General features: G+C 39.7%; 1 protein-coding gene across 3 annotated transcripts in view; it reads right to left on the minus strand.

Annotated features, from left to right (window-relative positions):
• KCNAB1 (potassium voltage-gated channel subfamily A regulatory beta subunit 1) overlaps positions 1-21254 on the minus strand; it is a 336005-nt gene that overhangs the window by 50562 nt on the left and 264189 nt on the right. For all 3 annotated transcript variants that reach the window (XM_070406935.1, XM_070406933.1, XM_070406934.1), the window contains exons 3-7: positions 17695-17732; positions 13587-13666; positions 10934-10978; positions 6921-6965; positions 5076-5119 (exon numbers count right to left, since the gene is read on the minus strand). In XM_070406935.1, the coding sequence (XP_070263036.1) occupies positions 5076-5119; positions 6921-6965; positions 10934-10978; positions 13587-13666; positions 17695-17732 (252 nt within the window). The remainder of the gene's footprint in view (positions 1-5075; positions 5120-6920; positions 6966-10933; positions 10979-13586; positions 13667-17694; positions 17733-21254) is intronic.

Raw genomic sequence — 21254 nt, forward strand, 5'->3', positions numbered from 1 at the left:
AGCACTGGCTTGGGGCCAGGAATTGTTTTAAGTTTAAGTAGACATACAAAAATGCATTAACCTTGGCTCCAGAGGGCATCCAGACAGCTAATCATAACCTAAGGAGCTAAGTGCTCCAGGGCAGTGAGTGCACTTGCTGAAGGCACTTTGACCTTAACCTATCCCTGGACACCTAGGCAGTATCTATCTGTTGGAGTGAATACAAGAGAAGCAGGGGGATTACTCCCTGCCCTTGAGGAATGTCTAGAAATTAACTGGCAATTCCTCAAAAGTCCACAGGATGATAAATTATGTTATACAAAGAAAATGGCTCTCAAGTGATTGTAGGAAAGAGAAATCTAAGTTCATTTTTCTTTTAGGTTCTGAAGTTGAACAGGAACTGTATTATTTATAAGGTGATCCTTAATTCAATTTAAGCCTGTTGTACAGGCATCTACCTAAAGACAGGTGCTCATTCCAGACATTAAGCAGGTTGGCATGCGCATGGGTCAGGTGCTCAGTGTTGCAGGTCTAACTGTAGAAACAACGAGATCGATAGTTCGGAGATTCTGCAAGGGTTCTATTCATATATGCCGTGTCGTCATTTTTTATACCTATCGCACATTTGATTTCCTATCTACTGGTAGCTTGAAAAAAAGTTACCGTCAGAAATGTACACAGTGTCCCTATGTAATTTTCCAGGCTCTTCTCGGCAGACCTCTCAATCATGATGTAGGACACACTTGCTTTTTTTGTTTAAATAAAGACTGCACTGTATTAGAATAATGTAAGTGCCTGCCTCTCCCATTATGAAACCTGGTTATTCTGGTGGCTAATTTCTATTACTATGAACATGATACACTGAGAAGGAATCCTGGGGTGAATCCACTTGATCTGAAATTTATTTTTAAATTAAAAAATAATAAATTATCTTTATATATATACATATATGTGTATATATATATATATATTATTGATTTTTTTACAGAGAGGAAGGGAGAGGGATAGAGAATTAGAAAGATCGATGAGAGAGAAACATTGATTAGCTGCCTCCTGCACACTTCCTACTGGGGATGTGCCCGCAACCAAGGTACATGCCCTTGACTGGAATCGAACCTGGGACCCTTGAGTCTGCAGGCTGATGCTCAAGTTCAGATAGTAGGATTAACCATTTGCAATTTATTAAAAATGTTTCAGCAGAGCTTTCTCAGATTATTTTCTTTTTCTATTCCTAAAACGATGACAGTGGGTTTGTGTTTTGAATCACATAAGAAAACTGTTGTTTACCTGAAAGGCAACTATAGACTTAGACACAGGTTTTGCTTATAAAAGTACACAAACAATTTACTTATTCTTATACTTTGGCTTACCAAACCATCTCTATTCTTTCACGTTAGATACCAAGAAATTGGATCTGCCGAATTTTAACACTGGAATACTAGTACATTTGTGCTTAACAAATGTTTGTAGAATGACTACTAGTAAATGAATAAATAGACTTTTAGAACCTGAGAGGACCTTGGGATTCTAAATGGATATAATAAAGCTGTTAATGAGACTTCTACCCCTTCCTTGTGACTCTAAGGAGAATGTTATTCCTAACTGGATCTAAGGCAAGGACTTTGGACTCATTGAAAAGGTCTTTCATGTGAATTTTTTTCAAAACTACATTATTCACAAGTCAAGCTCATTTTACATGATATGAACTAACTCAGGTGGCCAAAGTTACCCAGCACACAAGTGGCCTGAACTCTACATAAGTCAGGCTTCTGTCTTATTCTTTAAGAGGAATTTTCAAATTTAATGTGTGTATAAATTTCCAATGTCGAATAGTAGAATAAGGTCACCTTTACCACAGAACAAGTACCAATGAAACCTAAATTTTGTAAATCATTCAAACTTTATTTTGGGTCTAGAAATCTCATGTCCCTCCTTTTTTCCCCCTGCAAAATTCACTCAATTCCATAATTTCAGTCCTTTTTGCACTCATGATTATTTTTTGTCTTTGGCTGAAACTATAAACTGTAAAATAACAGCAACAATAACAACATAATAATAACAGATCCCAATTCTTTTTCAATCTCAAAAGTTTGAAATTTTGTGTTAAAGTTTAATTCTGGGTCGATTGGAATTTCAAATGAACAAATTTATGCATCCTGAGAGATTAGTTCCTAAGAGAATTCCTGACTTATTTAAAAGGAGAATTTAAGTTATTTCTACTAGGTTATATGAAGCTTCAAGAAAACAGATTTTTAGATTTTTCTTTTTTCTTTCTTTTTCATAATTGAGATTTTATTGTTCATTTTGAGGACCAGTACACAGACATTTCAATTTGTACACAATTCTTAACATATGTACCAAAATTATAAAGTCATCTGAGCTATTTTTTCCTAAACAGTTATTTCAGTGACTTTGGAGCTTAAAATTTGGAGATTAATTTTCCTTAATAGAGTATCAAGTACCAATATCTTTAAATGTTGATACGCTGTTACATCAAAGTCCCACTAATTCACAATTTAATATCATATATACTACATTATCAAATCTTCAATCTTTCACAGCAAATTAACAAAATTACTAGGAAAATGACTACCACATCAATGATGCACAAAATTCTGTAAGGGAGAACCAAGATCAAGGGGTGGTTTTCTTTAGGGAACAATTCTACCGAAAACATGTGAATAGAAGTAATTTAAGATGTTCAAGACATAGGAAATGCACGACTGACTCCAAACTGCCATTTAGTATGCTTTGTGATATAGGATATAAAACTGCCCCATCTATGGAATGTTAAGCTGAAGAAAATGGATTTTAAAAAAGAGAATCCTGAAATTATGAACAATTACAGGTAAATATTAAAGTAATGGAGATTTGGTAAAAATCCCAGTAGCATGCTGTTCTTTTTTTTCTTTAATATTATATTTCTTTGTTGATTGCCAGTTTGAACCACTTTCTTAATCTCTTTTTTAATTAGTTAGAGTAAAAAGGAAAGGAAAACAAGAAGTCTGTAGGCAGCACCCTCTGCTGTGTTTGTTCAACTTGTTGCTCCGAGCCGACAGGTTTACTTCTCATTGATAAACTTCATTAGAAGACACAAGGTAGGGGGTCAAATGCTAGAGCAGGAATGATAACAGTTTTGAGAGACAGGTTAAATTAGACACCAAAGCCTGAAAGGCATTTTGTTTGGGTGAAGAGTTTGGAAGCTTTCTCTAGTGCTGGAATGTGGTCATTTATATGGCAAATTTAGAATGTTCCTTACTTAGTAAAGGGTGTCCTTATCTATAGAATGGTGACGAGAAGTTGCACTATAAAGTATCATGCTGATGATGACAAATTATTTATTAAGTGTTTATTATGTGACAGACACTGCTCTCAATGTGAATTACCTAATTTCAATCAATGTACAGTAACACCATAGGGTAGGAATATTTATAGCCCATTTTACAGTTGAGGAAATGCAGGCTTAATGAGGTTAAATCATTTACACAAAGTCCCCTAGCTCATAAATGACAGAGATGGAACTCAAACCAAGTTCATCTGATTTCAAAGCCCCAAATGCCTACAAATATATTAAAAATTAATTAGTAAGAATTACCAAACTCAAACAAAAACTTTGGAAACAACAACCAAATATAATTATTGCTGTTAAAGTAATATAAATGGATTACTTCCATTGATTTAGTACATATGTTTGTGTTTATAAGTAGGTTGTATAGACAGAGAAGTTAATGTAACTACAGGGAAAAGTTAGGAAGGATATGCACCAGATAGTCAAACTGTGGAATGAAATGAGGTGAGCAAAGGAAGGACTTTATTTCTTTACTTTTTTTTTCGAAGTGGTGGGATTAGAGTATACTTTATAGTTTAGGTGACTTTTGTATTTAATAAATAATATTAGTTTTAAAAGAGACAGAAATCATCTGTCTAAATGATTAATTATGAATCTAAAGTTATAAAATCTTGGACTTTTCTGAAATAGTTCATGAACTAGTATAAAGATGTTGAAAATATATGGCAGCCCCTTTTAACATTTTTTTCTTTATTGCAAAAGGTATAGGTGTAAAATTTTGTAATATATAGACAATGAAGAAATAAGTAAAAATTCCACCAATTCTCATAATCCTCACAGTGAATTAGAGTAGTTGTACTCTACTGTGTGATGGTTCTTGCAACTATTTTAGTTCCTGTTTATTTCTGAGCTGTAGCAAGTTTTAAGCACCATCGCAAAAGCAATGGTACCATAAATCAATCACCCAGTGGCAATTTTCTACAAATTGTTTTCTATGCATACATACTTTTTTTTAAAGTATAGGAATCTTAACATATGTCTACACAAAAACTTGTACACAAATGTTTATAGCAACATTATTTATATAACAATTAAAAAGTGGAAACAATCCAAATGTCCATCAACTGATGAATGAATAAAAAAATGTGGAATAGTCTTACAATGAAGTTTTATTTGGCAATAAAAAGGAATGAAGTACTGACACATGCTACAACATGGATGAACATTATGCTAAGTGAAAGCAGCCAGTCACAAAATATCACATATTATACGATCTCATTTATATGAAATGACCAGAATTGGCAAATCTATAGACAAAAGTAGATTAGCGGTTGCCTGGGGATGTGGGAGAGAAGGTAAGGAAGGGTTGCGAAGTGACTACTAGTGGGTACAAGGTTTCTTTTTGGGGAAATGAAAAATGTTTTAAAATCAAATTATGGCGGTGATTGTGCAACTCTAATCATACGCAGAACCAATGAATTGTATACTTTAAATGGATAAACTTTTATGGTATATCTATTATATCTCAATAAAACTTTTTTGAAAAGCCTTATGCAAGTGTTTTATTAATCTTAGCATAGCTGTACATGACAACAGTTCTAGAAATTTTGGACTTTATCTGAGTTTCCCTTCTGCCCTCTCTATCACTACACTCCCAACACACAACACCAGGAAGAAACTTGGTTGATTGTGATTCTTTTTATAGAGATTATTTTTCCCCTCCCAATGTGTTTTGAATGTATTTGACTGATACCTTTCTTGAATCAGCAGCCCACAGATAAAAGTAAAATGAAGCAGCAGAACCTACCTTCGATTATATGTTTTCTTGACAGCCCTCTTTCCGTTTCAGCTCTAACAAGAAAAAGAAGCAAATGACTGAGTGGGGTATGCTTTCTTTTATTGCTGTTTCAAAAGTACAGAAGAATGGTTGTTCTGGATGGAATTGCTAATTTTATACCCTGTTCTTGGCAAATTCTGCACTACTGCAGGCTGAGGAGGAAGGCTGGTGGGCAGCATACTGAGCCCCTTTTCTTCGGAGACCCCAGGAGATGAATTAACATGACTGTCACCACCCCACAGTAATAACAACTCGGCCACCCACACCCTGTCCATATATAACTTGACACATGGCTCAACCTCCCCACCTTGTTCTTACCAATCCCAAGCAAATGAAATAAAAGGCTTGCTAGAAGTGTGTGAGCTTACTATGAGCTTGCCAGGCTGCTGATGGCATTAGCTTTTCTGAGAAAGGAAGCAAATTGGAAAGTGCCTTTTGACTTTCAAAAGAAATGAACAATTATTGTCTTTTTATAGAATGTGACCAAGCAACTTTTCCGTAAATTAGTATCTTACAAAGACCAACATTCAACCAGGACTTTTGCCATTTCAGACCATTCTCAAACTCTGGCCAATTGGAAAGGAATGTGGTGCTTGGGTTTTAAAGCATTGCTGAAATGTTTCTTCAACATCAATACCTTTGTCAACCTTAGTAGTTTACCATTAGCATTTGGCGACTTTGCACCTTTTATAAGTATATTAGATAATATTATATATAGTTCTCTACTACATACTGGTTCTTGCAGATTGTCTTACTTCCTGATTATTTCTAAACCATATGCAAGGTTTTGAGTACCACTGCAAAAGCACCAAGCAATGGCACCATGAATCAGAGCATAGACAATGTAAATTTGCATTTCTCATAGGCACCATGTTGCCTTATTTTTATATAGACTACAATGGTAGTAAAGATCTAAATTCCATTTCTGTTTTCATATACATCACAAGCAGGCTCAAAAACAGCAATAAAATATGAGTGTGTGTGTGTGTGGGGGGGTACACATACATTTTGGTTAGAAGATTTATAAAAATCTGGTTTCTGCCTCCAATTTTGTTTTTAACTCTTTCCTATCAATTATAGGGTGGTAAATGAGGTTATGTTTGTCTGTATTTACATTTTGTTAAGAGATCCTTGAGATTTCCATGCAAAGGCTTATGGAATAGCTTGCTGTATCCTTACATGTTTGTCTTAAAGGCCAGGACTTCTAAGTCCTGCTGGATAATGTAAGTACCAGTTCAAACACCAGTAGGCCCATCAGAAGCCATTCATTCTGTGACATTTGTTCTGCACCCTACACCAGAGAGAGGCCTTCTCTTTCATGTGGCCTGGCAGCGAGTGATCCAGGAAGCTCTGCGTTATTCTCCAGTGAGATGCCCCCTTTATCTGCACTTTCAGAGCCCTCTGCGGAAATGATCAGAGACTTAGAGTGGGACCAGACAAGATATTTTTATATCTGTATTCCGGAGAAATCTCTGAGTGTTGGCAGGGTTGAACAGCTTTTCTTTGATGATGCTATGTGCTCATTTCCTTTTCCCAAAATTTGGACTCTATTTTGGTTCTAAGTATGAGGTTGAGATTTGAAAAATCTCCGTGAATCACTTAGTAACAAGTGACCTCATGCTAACTAAATTTCTTTGGAAGCATCTTGTTAAAATTGAATCCTAGGCTAATTGCTATTTCCTTCAAGTGAGAAATAATCATCTTTCACTCTAAACCAGGTGATTTTGGCATATTAGATGTGAAATGGTGGCCTAAAAAGATAAAACTACTAGTTGTTTCCTGCCAAGTAGGGAAAATAAAAGTTATTTAACTTACTTTCCACCCCAGTAGAGTTTGGTTGTTATGACCAGGCTGGACCTCCTGTATGTTAAACAGACAAACACACACAGAGAAATATTAAATAAACTATTTGTAATCATACTGTCATATTATTATTATAACACCCAAAGAATTTATTGTACCACACATTTTTTAAAAGTTGGCAAAGAGATAAATTTGTTAATTCACATCACTAAAATGTGAGAACAAAGAAGCTAGTGAGTGGGGACTTGAAGTCAGATCCCAGAAGAAGAGGTTGAATAAAAGTGATCTTTACCTGGAGGGGCTGGAGGAGGTTGAGGGTTGTGACAGCAAATAGGTGAATGGGTGGTGGCAAAGCTAAGGGAAGGGTGGCATGGAGGGTCAGAAATAGTAAATGAGAAGGGTAAGCGATAGGACTAACTGATGGATTGCTGTAGGATCTCAAACAAACAGCCACCCACTAACACTTACTTAGCATCTGACATAACCCTGATTGAGTGTGAACTTTCCTGGGGGTAAGTCCACCCTCCAAGGACCATGGACCTAATGGCTCTGAGTTACTACCCTTTCTAATCATCACATTCACAGGCAGGATTTGACTACATGGAAATATGAATAATGAAATAAATTGTAATGTCAATAAGGAATTAAATTTCTATGAGTGTCATTTTAATGGAAATGTTATTTTAGGAAAACAGTTAAAAAATCCTTAACTCAAAGTTTTACCACCTTATTCTTAAGGGAATTCAATGTGGAAATCTTGTTAGCAAATGTATTACTTTTTCAAAATCACACTCAAAGGGAGGAAATGCCATTATGATCATGGAAAAGGAAATATGTCTTGAGAACTATAGTCATGTAATTTAAAATTCGGAGGTGGATCTCAGTGTAATTTAATTTCTCCAGGTATGTAATTCAATTGAACTCACCTAGAAAAAAAAATCATTTGTGATTCAAAGGTTAAGACCAAACTTTGGGAATAGTTGAAATAAGGCATTTATAGTTTCATCAGCTGCAGCGGCAATGCCTCAGGACCCTCAGGTATAAAAGCCTAGCCTGATGAATGATAACCAATGAGAGACATTGGTAACAAGTCTGACAACTTGGCTGCGACAAGAAAAATTCGTAGAAAATGTCAACAACCGCATCCCACTGATGTTAATTCCCTGAAAACCAATGTGAATCACTGTAATGAAAGGTCTACCAATATAAGCATCTGAAGATTACACACTCCAGAAGAGCTGGTGCACTTTTCAGGTTGATCCATCAGCCTCATGACACCTCATGATAGTGTAGTAGTGATCTGCTGGGGGAGCCAGGTCTCCTTTAGCAAACATTTTCAGAGCTTCAACAAAAGGCTGGATGGGATAGTATAAAAAATGAATGCAGCCCTCGTGATTATTCAGAGCATGTGGACCTGCAAAAGCTGTACATTCTACTCAAATACTACCCCCATAGACTCACTTATTCTTCCAAAATTAGGCTTTCTGTAAAATGTTTGGCCTACATGGGTGTGACTCTAATGTTAATGTTCAAACAGCATGAGCAGACAGCAACCCGGCAAATTTTCACTGACCTCATGGAGGCATTTAGAGTGGGTGGAGAATGATAACATGAATGTTTTACTTTGAGATAGCACAGGCTTCAGAAGACTTTTGCTCACCTTATGTCACTTTATCAGCATGACACTTTAGGGTCAGGTATGACATTCATTTTAGAGGTGGAGAAATTGAGGCTCAAAGAAGTGAGGTAACCTGTCCTGGACAGCACAGTTAGCAAGTGGTGGCACTGGGAGCAGAAGCCAAGTATGCTCTAGTTGAAATTGCTTGTGTGCTTTGGTGATACAGTTTATCTTTTCACCAGTTTTCTGGGGGTCGTGGTGAATGGATATCAATATTCTGTGGCCTGGTGATAGCTTAAGCTTTTATTTGCAAGACTGAAAGGCAGTGTGTGAAAGATGCATGTTAATCTACTTCCTGTAGATATATAATAGGTTCCCAAAACTATGGAGCTTGATGGGTAAATGTCCTCTGGGTGTCCAGGGGGAAGAGCCGTGGTACTGACTCCTCTCCTCCTTCCTCAGGTGGACTCTGTCAGCCTACCCCCGCTGCAGATCTCACTGGACTGCTAGTGGACTCATCCCCAAGCTCTCTGTCACAGGTTGAATTGTGTCCCTCAAAAAACATGTTATTAAAGTCCTAACCCCCAGTGTCTCATAATGTCAGCTGATTTGAAAACATGTAGTTAATTAAATTAAGTTGAGGTCACACTGGAGAATGGTAAGCCCTTAATCCAGTATGACTGGTGTCCTCATAAGAAGACATACAGACACACATGAAGGGAGAATGCCAGGTGGTGATAGAGGCAGATGTTGAAGAGCTGTATGTGCACCAAGAGACACCAACATTTGCCAGCAAGACCACCAGAAGCTGGGAAGAGGGAAGGAATGATTTTACCCAGAGCTTCAGAGGGAACATGGCTCTGCCCAAACCTTGACTTTGGATTTCTGGCCTTCAGAAGTGTGAGAGAATACATTTCTGCTGGTTTAAGCCATCCAGGTTGTGGCACTTTGTTACGGCAGCTGTAGGAAATGGATACAGTCCCTGTCTGGGTAGTGGTGGATGGACGAGCACGCTGAGTGGGCAAGTAACTCAGGCAAGATGGAGGACTGGGTGGGAACATGAATATGTTTCCATATTTAAGGTTGAATATGGTTCTTTCTTAACAGACTTACAATCCCTGGAGTTGGGGAGGAAGAGAAGTGAGAGGGAGAAAGTAGGTCACCAAACTTTATTTATTGAAAACTCCATAAATTTCTGGTTTTCTATTTCACAAGTCCCTCTATCCCTACCAAACATTTCTCTAAGAGTGAGGAGCAAGCAGCCCTAAGAATACATGGAGCTTCCCCTCAAGAGGGGGTTTAAATGCTTTATGGAAAGGCATAATGAAATCAGTCTTGAGTTATACTCTGTGAGAATGTCCCTTTTTCCTAGACCAGTAGTCGGCAAACTCATTAGTCAACAGAGCCAAATATCAACAGCACAACGATTGAAATTTCTTTTGAGAGCCAAATTTTTTAAACTTAAACTATATAGGTAGGTACAATGTTATTAACTTAATTAGGGTACTCCTACGGCTTAGGAAGAGCCACACTCAAGGGGCCAAAGAGCTGCATGTGGCTCGTGAGCCTCAGTTTGCCGGCCACTGTCATAGACTAAATTTTATACAATCTGTGTACACGCATGGGTGCAGCATTCTTTGTACTATCTCACTAATACTATAGAATTGTTATTCATTTGGCCATCAGCAGAGATTATACCAGAGCAGAAGAGAAATCCAAACTTGTCCAATGGTCTTTGTTGGGCTTTGCCTGATTCTGTACTCATGCTGGGGAGAAGGGGGTACTGGGACTGACACGCATAGTGAAATGTAGGGGGGTTGTTCCCCAGCCCCCAGATGTTATGGCATCCATTGTTACCACTGGCTTTGGCTACAGAAGGTGATGGAATGGGATGTGACCCCCCCCCCCCCCCAGACAATAGGTCTCCCCAGACACAGGAGAGACACTGGCAGGTAAGAAAGCTTTGGGGTATTTATCCCAAGGACTTCTTATTTCATCATCTCTTTGCATTCAGAGTTGTTAATAAAATGAACAATGAACATAAATACATATGTATATACAAACAGCTTCCTGTCAGCTGGCTTCCTTCACCAAATTACCCTAAATAGCAGTCAGAAGCCATGAAAATGTCCCTTTCTTTTATTGATAAATACCTCCTAAACATTCCCTCCTTCTTGGCTTAACCCCATGGTAATTCTTTATGATTCATGACTAATCAATAAGTTTTGAAGCACAAGTAATGAACTTGCTGGTATTTATTTTCAAAACTCTGTAAATCAACTAAGAGTTGACTTCTTTTGGGATAACCTTTTGGTCAGTTGCCATCCAATTTTATTTTCCCTTCTCTGGTTATAAAATAATGTCAGTCTTTTTAAAGGCAAGTAAATTATTGTGGTGAATGCATTACCTCCAGCCTTTCTTCTTGATGATGCTCCCCAGAATCACTTCAGCCCTGGAGGGGAACACAGACAGAGTCTTAGGGTACAGTGGCCTGGAAATGCAAGAGTCAGTGCAAAACACCAGAGCCATTCCTTGTTTGAACTTTCAGGGCCTCCATGTCCCGAAAATAGAAGCTGCTCTCGGCTGGTGGCACAGTTTCCTCTGTTTCTGCTTGTGCCTGCAGAATCCCGCTCCAGAGCATCGCAGAGGCACCTGCCAAATTCTTTCATGCTGGCAGGAGACCACCTGTGGTCCTGACACTAAGAAACAGTGCAGTCATTTGGCAGTTTGGTGTTTTTAAACCACTGATCTCATCTCTAAATGTCCTACTTGGCTGTGTACCAAAGGGGAGTCAAGGTTTTGCTTCTATTTGCTATGGCTTCCAATTACGACCCGGGAGGACAATGAGAGCTCACACTGTTTAGACAGACAATATTGACTCCCAGGAGATCTTGTAGGATACAAGTGGGTTTAGAAGACCCAGATGTAAGGGCTGCAGATGCAGTGGCCCACATAGAGAATGTCCTGGGTTCCAGTGACAAGCATTGTCATAGACGCAGGACATAAGGAGGTGTAGAGAAGTGTTCTCCCTGCACCTAAGGCTGGATCATGGAGAGGTATATTGAGGACATACCCACTGTCCTATCCCCATCTTTCTAGCCCAGCTGAGACCCAAGCTTGAGGAGAATACAACTATCTTCTAGGCCCCTCCCAGTAAGACCAGTTCTGCTCTGTGAGGCTTTGTGAGTGGGGACATCAATGGAATTAGCACTTTGTCCACTAGGGTCCTATAGATGGGAGTCATTACTAATCACTATGTGTCTTGACTGAAAGTTCTGTCTCTGTTGTATTTGGGAGCCTGGCAATAGCCATGAAGTAGTTAGCTATGGAGCACACCCCAAATAGACGTGTGCTGAGTGTTGCACAGTGTTCTTCTCTTCCTCCCCTTTTGTCTCTCTGATGGTTGCCTTTGCAATCTTGCTTTTCATAGTGGGAACCTATCTCAGTTACACACTGACAAATCAAGCAGTAATGAACCAGAACTGATTCTTCTTCACAGTAGGAATACAAACAGAACTCTTTACACACTTGTTGACCACTCTTCCCCTTTTTCAACCTTTGCCCCATTTGGTATTGAGCAGGATTCAACAAAAGAAGAAAACACTGAGAAAGGGTATGATGTTGAAAGGAGCAAGGCCTTATCAATTTCATTTTCTCTCCTTGGACTCAACAGAAAACATCAGGAATGTGGGCTCTGAACCTCCTAGAGGGCCCTTAAACATTTACACCTGCCCTTGAAAAGGAGGAAACCCACGCAAGGAAAATACACTTGGACCAGGCAATGATGAACCTGATTCAGCAAGTCCAGCATTTTGATTGTAATTCTCACCTGGAATGGGGTGGAAATTAGGCCTGCAGGTGACCATGCACCGCAATCCTGTTAGAAAATTGCAGAGCTGCTCAAGCAGCTGTCCAGCTACTTAGTGCCTTTCAGCTCTTGGAGCTGCATCCATGTTCACAGTAGGAGGCCAAGGTGTTCCCATTCTGTTCTAAAATATGCTTGTTGTGCTGGAACCCAGAGGACATGGACCTTGGGGCTCACAGGAGGGCACATTACCCAGGTGCTCTGACTTAGCAGTGAGCCCTGTCCTAGAGCCCAAACCTGCTCTGGGGTTCATGGGAAGGTTGTGGCTAGATGGGACTTCTCCAGCAAAAGAAGCGAGGCCTCTTTGCAGCCCTCTTTGTCCTCAGAGTGGAGTCTGAAATACCCACTTGTAAAAGAATAGAGGCCTGGTGCACGAGTTCGTGCATGGGTGGGGTCCCTCGGCCTTGCTGGCGATCGGGGCCATTGGGGCTGTCTTGCCCAGTCCCGATTGGGGCCGATCCCGGGGGTTGGGGGTGGGGGGCGGACTGTGGGAGGTTGGCTGGCCTAGGGGAGGGACCTCAGGAGGTTGGCCGGCCTAGGCCATGGGAGGTTGGTTGTGGGAGCACATTGACCACCAGGAGGCAGCTCCTGCATTGAGTGTCTGCCCCCTGGTGGTCAGTGTGCATCATAGTGACTGGTCGACTGGCCCTAACGATCATATAGGCTTTTATATGTGTAGATATTGGATTTCTTGGTATCTTTGAGGATCCTCCTTTAATCTCTGATCTACCTGTAATGCTACGTGGAGGAACATGCCTGCAAACAGGAGAATCAGTTCCTCCTTCCCTCCAAAGAGGACGGCCCAGTTTCCTTCGAGGGTCAAGGAACTATGAAATGTGGTTATGAAGTAACAACCACATTGGAATCTGCTCCTTTATTTGCTCACTCATATTTTGAACTAATATTTATTGATCTCCACTGCCACCACTCTGGTCCCAGCCACCTCTGCCCCTCATGTAGACCAAAGAAATTACTTCCAGCCCATTTTTCATACAGGAGCCAGAGGTGGGAAGATTTGGTTGGGCAGAGGGGGCCAGAGATGCCCTGGTGATGGTGGTGGAGGGAGGGGGAAAAGTGGTGCCATAACAGGTATGGCAAGGACAGATCCTTCTCACCCGCATATCAACAATGGTTAGGGCAGAGTCTCATGGTCCTAGAAATGCCACTTGAGGGACACAAACAGGTACCGACTTACTTTCCAGCAGCGTAGACCTCGGCAGTATCAAAGAGATTAACTCCACTTTCGTAGGCGATCGTCATCAGCCGTTCAGCAACCTGCAAGAGGATGCAGTCAGTCAGAAAAGCCAAATGCTTTTCAAACCTGGGAAGCAATTTTGAATCCTTTAATGGCTTTAAGAACATGGAAATGTCCCTAACCACTGCTTGTTTTTCTCAGTTGTAGTAAAGAAAGAAAACCAGAACTTCAGCTAGCCTATTGAGGGTGGATGCATCTTCCCCTGAGATATAGCCGGGCACTGAGGAACTTCCCCTCAGCGCTGGGATCTAGCAGCCCTAGGGAGCTCAATGGGGTGGATAGATCATTGCTCACTCTGCTTGGAAGGCCTGGTTTGACATTCTTTTTTGGCACCGTAATCTCTCTGACACAGAGGGTCCTTTGTTTTGCAGTTGACTCCATTTCTTCTCCTTTCTCTAAGCCAATGGATTGTGGCACCTGGGTGACTTGTGACTTAAAAGTTTGGACCTGTTTTCCTCAAGGCTTAGCAGATTGTTTTGATGAATGAAAGGTTAGACAGAACTGTGACTGTTTTAACTCGGCAAAACCCGACACCATCAGAGTGGCCAGCCAGCCGAAACCACAGGACAAGCAGAGGAGGGAGTGGGGCACGGGGACCCAGCTCCTCACTGTCAGCCTGAAAACACATCTCCAGGCTCTGGTCCTCTCCTTTGTGCTGCTGATGCAAGTGGCAAGTGTGACAAGAGAGTGGGGGTAGCCATAAATGACAGCTTGAGGGACAGCCATTGAGGAACAGCGATAAAGAGAGGTGGAGAGGGGCCATTTTTTCATTTAGACTTATTAGCCAATTGGGAAATTACACACCTCACAAATAATTAAAATTGATTTTTCCATTTATGCTTTTGATTGTGGGCTGAAGTGCTTCATCAGCATTTCCAAGATAAAGTACTTTCCTGTTTTAAAATTGGCCAACCAAAAAAATTCTTAGGCTAGCACAACAGAGTCCCTGCAAGTCTGTTAGGAAAAAAGCAGCAAAAGTACTACTACTGCTTTTAATTTACCCCAATTAGAGATTAAAAGTTAAGACAAGCATAGTTTTCCCCATCATGACTGTTCTGTGTTTAAGAAATTACTGTGCTTGTATTATAATATTAACCTTGTGCCATGTCACATGACATGCTGATGGATTGTTATTGGAAAACATACATAATAAATCTTATATAGAGAGAAATTTTAAGATAAGATGGAGACTCCTAGATGGAGAGTTCGACTAACTGATTGCTGAGATGTTTCCCAACCATGGCGTTTGAAGACCTCAACGCGAAGCAATGAAATCACTGAACTAAGTCAGAAGACCAAATTCTAGTCCTGAGTTGAGTATATTGGTACCTACAATTGAAAGAACCCTAACTACTCTACTGATGAGAAAATGTAAGTAAAACTCTGAAAATTAAGTGCTATAAGATGATAATACACTCTTACCATTATTTAAAAATACTATTCATATGAATAACATCTATTTTGGTTTTATAATGAAGCCAAATCATCTTTGGGAGGCACCTCACAGGGTTATTTAGTTTCATGTTTGAAAAATTTTGATGTCCAGTGGCTACTTAATATATGGTTGAACTATCCTAGTAACAGGGACATCATCCCTTCCAGAGGCAACACTGATGATTGCATCACCCAGCACATAATGGGGTGGTCATCTCAGGATCCCATGTTTGTATTTGCTTTGTGCTGAGCTCATCCGAAGCCAGAGAGAAAGTGGGACAATCTAGGGAGGTGAATTTATTGTTATTGTCTTACATTTTTGCCACGTGGAAATATTTGAGCTCCAGCAATTCAGCCACTGGTGTGACCGGTCTACCTGTGCCTCCCTTCCTTCTCCTTGCTGGCATTCTCTCTGCAGGGACCTGGGGGAAAGCTGCAACTCTCTCTGGAAGGAGAGTAGATATTTGTCTGATCTGCATTTGAGGTGAGAGCTGCTCCAGCCACTCATGACAACTTTATTGTGCAGTTTTTAGAATCATAATTTTGAAATGATTCATTTTGGAGGCTGACCTAGGCAAGCTGGGCCACCTCCACACACCCTACCTGATACCAGTCAGAAGGCCCTGTGATGGCCACCCAGATCCTCCTTCAGAATTGAAGGACTTATTCCCGTAGCTGCTTAGGAATCCTGGCCTTCAAGTTACCAGCCCGCTCTGGAAATTGCACTTGGCTAAAGAGAATCGCCTAGATCAGGGGTCCTCAAACTATGGCCTGCGGGCCACATGCAGATAAAAATATTGTATTTGTTCCTGTTTTGTTTTTTTTACTTCAAAATAAGATATGTGCAGTGTGCATAGGAATTTGTTCATAGTTTTTTTTTAAACTATAGTCCGGCCCTCCAACGGTCTGAGGGACAGTGAACTGGCCCCCTGTTTAAAAAGTTTGAGGACCCCTGGCCTAGATCAAACCTACTTCCCAGAGCAGCCTCTATCCCAGTGATGGCGAACCTATGACACGCGTGTCAGAGGTGACATGCGAACTCATTTTTTTGGTTGATTTTTCTTTGTTAAATGGCATTTAAATATATAAAGTAAATATCAAAAATATAAATCTTTGTTTTACTATGGTTGCAAATATCAAAAAATTTCTATATGTGACACGGCACCAGAGTTAAGTTAGGGTTTTTCAAAATGCTGACACGCCGAGCTCAAAAGGTTCGCCATCACTGCTATCCAATGGTTGGTCATACAAAGGATGTAAATGCTCAGTCCTTTTGCCCCAACCTGGGACAATCCTACATGGCCATCTCAGCTTTGGAGCTCCCAGTGGGGTCAGCTGAGGTCATTGCTGAGACTGCATCATGCCTCAGTTTCACTGCCTGCCCAATTGTGCTTCCTTCTCTGCCATGTGTTGATTCTGAGATCACTTCCTAATACTGTTCTGCATGCTAATCTCCATCTCGGAGTCCGCTTCTCAAGGAATCTCCTATGTGACAAGCTTTCTGTGGTGACCTATGCCCAATACTGGGAACAGGCATTCAGACAGATAAGAATATGTGGATAAGACTCATCCCCCTGGATCTATAAACTAATGCTAGTGGCCTTGGGAGCTGGGTAAAGAACCCCAGGCCCCCCAAGCTTCTGTTTAGGAACGATAGTAAGAACTACCTTTACAAATGACTTGTTCTGGGACAGGTACTGGGCTCAGCACATTATAGGTAATTCTTAATCCCTTCACCTTTTTCACCCAGTTCTCCACACCCTCTCCCCTCTGGCAACCATCAATCTATTCTCTGTATCTATGAGTCTATTTCAATGTGTTTGTTGTTGTTGTTGTTGTTCTTTAGATTCCACATATGAGTGAAATCATTAGGTAATGAGCTTTCTCTAACTGAGTTACCATAATTTCCTCTAGGTCCACCCATGCTGTTACAATGGTAAGGTTTCATATGAAAGTATTCCTTAAATGCAATGATAAGCATATAACCATGATAAGCATTATTTTTGAATTGTAAACAAAAATTTAAAGGAATGTAATGAGTGTCTGCCATTTATTGAGTGTCTGCTACCTACTAGTCAAAGGGCTATATAAATGTCTTACATGCATAACATGGTTAATTCTTTCTACAGATCTTGAAGGTCCACATTATTATCCCATTTTACATAGGATAATCTGAGACTCAGAGCAATTGGATTAACTTGTCCAAGCCGGGATGACCAACTGTCCTGGTTTGCCCTGGTCTGAGAAACCCCTTGCTAAAATAAGAAAGTCCATGCCAATTGGGACCAGTTTGGTCACCCTGAATGGAGCTAAAACAAACAACAGCAATACAATCTTTCTATAAGGTGACTAATATTCATTCCAAACTGGTTCCTTCTCCCTATCTACTGAGCCTGCACATATAATGCATTGACAGTCTCAAGGATTAATAGTCTAAATGTGTAAAATATAAGAAGCAAGATAAAATTGAAAGTAATACTTGAGTCAACCTTAGCCATTTCCCATGATTAAAGCAATCCTTGTAAAATGCCAGAAACTCGGGCAGAATACTCCTACCACATAGCTCTCTCTGCATTTTCTTTGATCAGCATAATGGAAGACAAAAGTAACTTACCTCATCTGAAATTTGACCTCCAAATGTCACCCATGTTCCTAGAAAAGAATAAATATTTGTATATTACTTACAACATAATCATTTTTCTAATATTGTGTATAATGAGAGGAAACAATTTTTCTTACAAGACTACTTCAACAGGTTGTTTATGAAGGTACCTGGAAGAGGGGCACCTGGGGGCTGAAGTCCAGCCTATCCTCCTCCCCTCACTAAGTCATCCAGCAGAAGTGTGCATCCCCCTGGAGAAGAGAATGCCCTTTCTTCATTCGTAGGTACCATATTTGCTAAGGGCAGCCCATTCCTACACAAAGCTTCCTCTTCTGACAGAGGACCATGAATGCTAATGTGCAAGAAGGCGACGTTACCATGCCTGCTCTGAATACACACCCATTCTTACTCTCACTTAGCTAAGGAGCCACCCTTAGCTGAAAGTGAAGGTAAGATCTTGGGTTGTGGTTCTTTCCTTCATTGTCTCCAACAATCGGGTCTGTTTTGTATCCCCTCTTACCTCTCAAAAAGGAACCCTCTCAAATGTCTTCCCAGTGCCCACTTCCAAGCCCCAGTAGGTGACACCTCCTTGTATTTACTTGCAGACTTGTTTGCCTGGCTAAAACAATGTTGACTAGCTTGCTATTTTAATAAAATTTGAATAAGGTACCAACATTTAAATAATTAGGAGATTTTTCTTTAAAATGTCTGATTTCTAGTCTCTCTTAACAACAGAAGGCTGGGTGTCCCCACAGGCAGACATCCCTGAATTGAGGGGCAATGTCCTCGGTGGGAGGGCTGTGCCCTCCACGGTCTGTCAAAGTCCGCATACCTTCCTTTGCATTTCCAACACTAAAATCAAATGCAGTTGTTATTTCCTGCCACATGTTTATTGCTCTTTTTTTAAATTGTAAAATTAAGAGAAAAATAAGCTTGTGCATTTCCTAAAAAAACAGAGTGGAGGATTCATGAAAAAAAAAATAGGAGTGTACTTTTTTTTGGTGCATGTGAAGAACATAAAAACAAAGATTGTTTGCCCAGAAAAATTATAACTTAAGGCACCATAATAAAACCAGCCATGACTGGTATACAAAAAAGATGGGCGTTGAGAAACTTAAGGAACTGGAGAAATGGCAGTGTTTGTTTTTGAATGAAAGCAAAATAAGTGATCGCTGTGAGATACAGTTCTCTTAGGTGAAAAAATAGCTATGGCATCAAAACCCTTTTTACGGACAATACTGTTATAAAAGAGTCTCTTTTGAATGCAGCAGAAATCATGTGTCCAGAGAATAAACAAGCATTTGCAAATTTTAGTATAATCAGAATCATTGTACTCAGCATGTTAAAAATATGGTTGAAAACTTTCAGAATAAGTTAAATTATTGGTGGCATTTCCTATTGCAGCCAATGAGAACACAGATATAAATAATAACATGCTGTTCTCTGTGCTTATTTGTGATATTTTGAGAATTTTGGAAGGGTCAAAGAGCTTTTGAACAAGAAGTTCTGCAAAGCACAACATCAGGGAATGGTTTACTTTGTGATGAGAAAGGTCTCAGACCAGTGGATGTAGGATGCTCTGTTTTGAGTTATGTGTTGACTACAGATAGGGCTCTCTCACAAAGGATGGGGCTAACATTGAACCTGTCAAGCACCAGATCCCCAGGCGGCAGCATTTTGTAGGGGCACTAAATATTGAAGTCCATAACTGTTCATTTTCTCATTCATCAGGAGTTTGCTTTGGGCTGAAATGCTCAAGTGAGACAGGCGACGAATTCAATAATTAATGCCATGAATTGGCCATTCTTTTGCATCTTGGAGCAAATTCAGGCCGGTGTCTGCTTGATGAATTTGCTGGTTTACTTATACTGAGATGACAGATTTTTTTTTAACTGTTCATGTCATCAAAGGGAGCAGTCTTATCTCCAAAGACTGGCTCGAAGTTCCAAGTTTCTTGCTGACATTACAACTCATCTACACCTTTTGAATTTTTTCTATAGGTGCATTTACAAGTATTTGCATAAATATCTCATTTGCTACTCTCAGTTCTGACAAAATAGAGTCTTTGGGAAATTTCAGTTGTTAAAGAATAATTTACTCAACTTTCCTATATTGCAGTCAGTTTCCAGAAATGAAATTGATAGCCTGAAATTTAGTCTTTGAAACTAGGCCATTCATTAAATACTGGATTTCAAACTTTATGAAAATAAACCAGAATTATTTGCTTTAGCTTTTTTTAAAAAATTAAATCTTTATTGTTCAGATTATTACAGTTGTTCCTCTTTTTCCCCCCCATAGCTCCTCTCCACCCGGTTCCCACCCCACCCTCTGCCCTTACCCGCCCCCCCCCCCCCCCCCCCCCCGCCGCAACTGTCCTCATCCATAGGCGTACGATTTTCTTCCAGTCTCTTCCCGCACCCCCCACACCTCTTTCCCCCTGAGAATTGTCAGCCACTCCCTTTCTATGCCCCTGATTCTATTATATTCACCAGTTTATTCTGTTCATCAGATTTTTTATTCACTTGATTTTTAGATTCACTTGTTGATAGATATGTGTTTGTTGTTCATAATTTTTATCTTTACCTTTTTCTTCTTCTTCTTCTTCTTAAAGAATACCTTTCAGCATTTCATATAATACTGGTTTGGTGGTGATGAACTCCTTTAGCTTTTTCTTATCTGCAAAGCCCTTTATCTGACCATTCAAAGTGATGAATAGCAAGAACCTACAACCAAGATTACTTTACCCAGCAAAGCTACCATTCAGAATTGAAGGTCAGATAAAGTGCTTTAGCTTTCTTAATTAAAAATGTTTTGTTGTAATAGTACTACAGACATCTTCCATTTTCTCCCTTTTTGCTCCCCTCCACCCAGACCCCACTGCTCCCCAGGCCTCTCCCACACTATTGTCTGTGTCCATGTTTTACGCATTTATACATATATGTTCTTTGGTTAATCTCTTCCTGTACTCCCACCCCTGAGATCTGTTATTCTGTTCCATGCATCCATACCTCTGGCCCTGTTTTGTTCGTCAGTTTATTTTGTTAATTAGATTCCACATATAAGTGAGATCATGTGATATTTGACTTTCTCTAACTGGCTTATTTTGCTTCTTAATTAATTTTTGATAGCACAAATGAAGTGCTATGATTTGAAGTTCTCAAAATGTAGCACAAAATGGCATTGAAGACTAAATATGACAACATTGATAGCCAGACTAATGATGGCAACATTACACACAGATCTTGGAAGAGATTATTCTACTTATAAGAACCATTTACAACAATTCTATCCATGTTGGTAAAAGCTTATTTTTAGAAATATGAATCTGAAAAATCAATCTGCATAAAACTACCTACCAACCTTATTTTTAAGTATTTAAGGCTGTAAACCATATATCGCTGTGAAAATATACAGGACCTGACTGACATTGTGGTATAGAATAAAGATGTCAGGTTTTTTATTCTAAATAAAAGCAGTAATGAATTATGAAAGAAATAGTAATTATTAAATGTTTTCTTTTTTAGTTATTTAAAAAAGTTTAGTATAAAATAGAACATGGGTAGCATATACGT

The sequence above is a fragment of the Myotis yumanensis genome, unplaced genomic scaffold (assembly GCF_028538775.1).
Source record: "Myotis yumanensis isolate MYYU_CA2020_CCGP unplaced genomic scaffold, mMyoYum1.0.hap1 SCAF_2, whole genome shotgun sequence".
Classification (NCBI taxonomy): Eukaryota; Metazoa; Chordata; class Mammalia; order Chiroptera; family Vespertilionidae; genus Myotis; species Myotis yumanensis.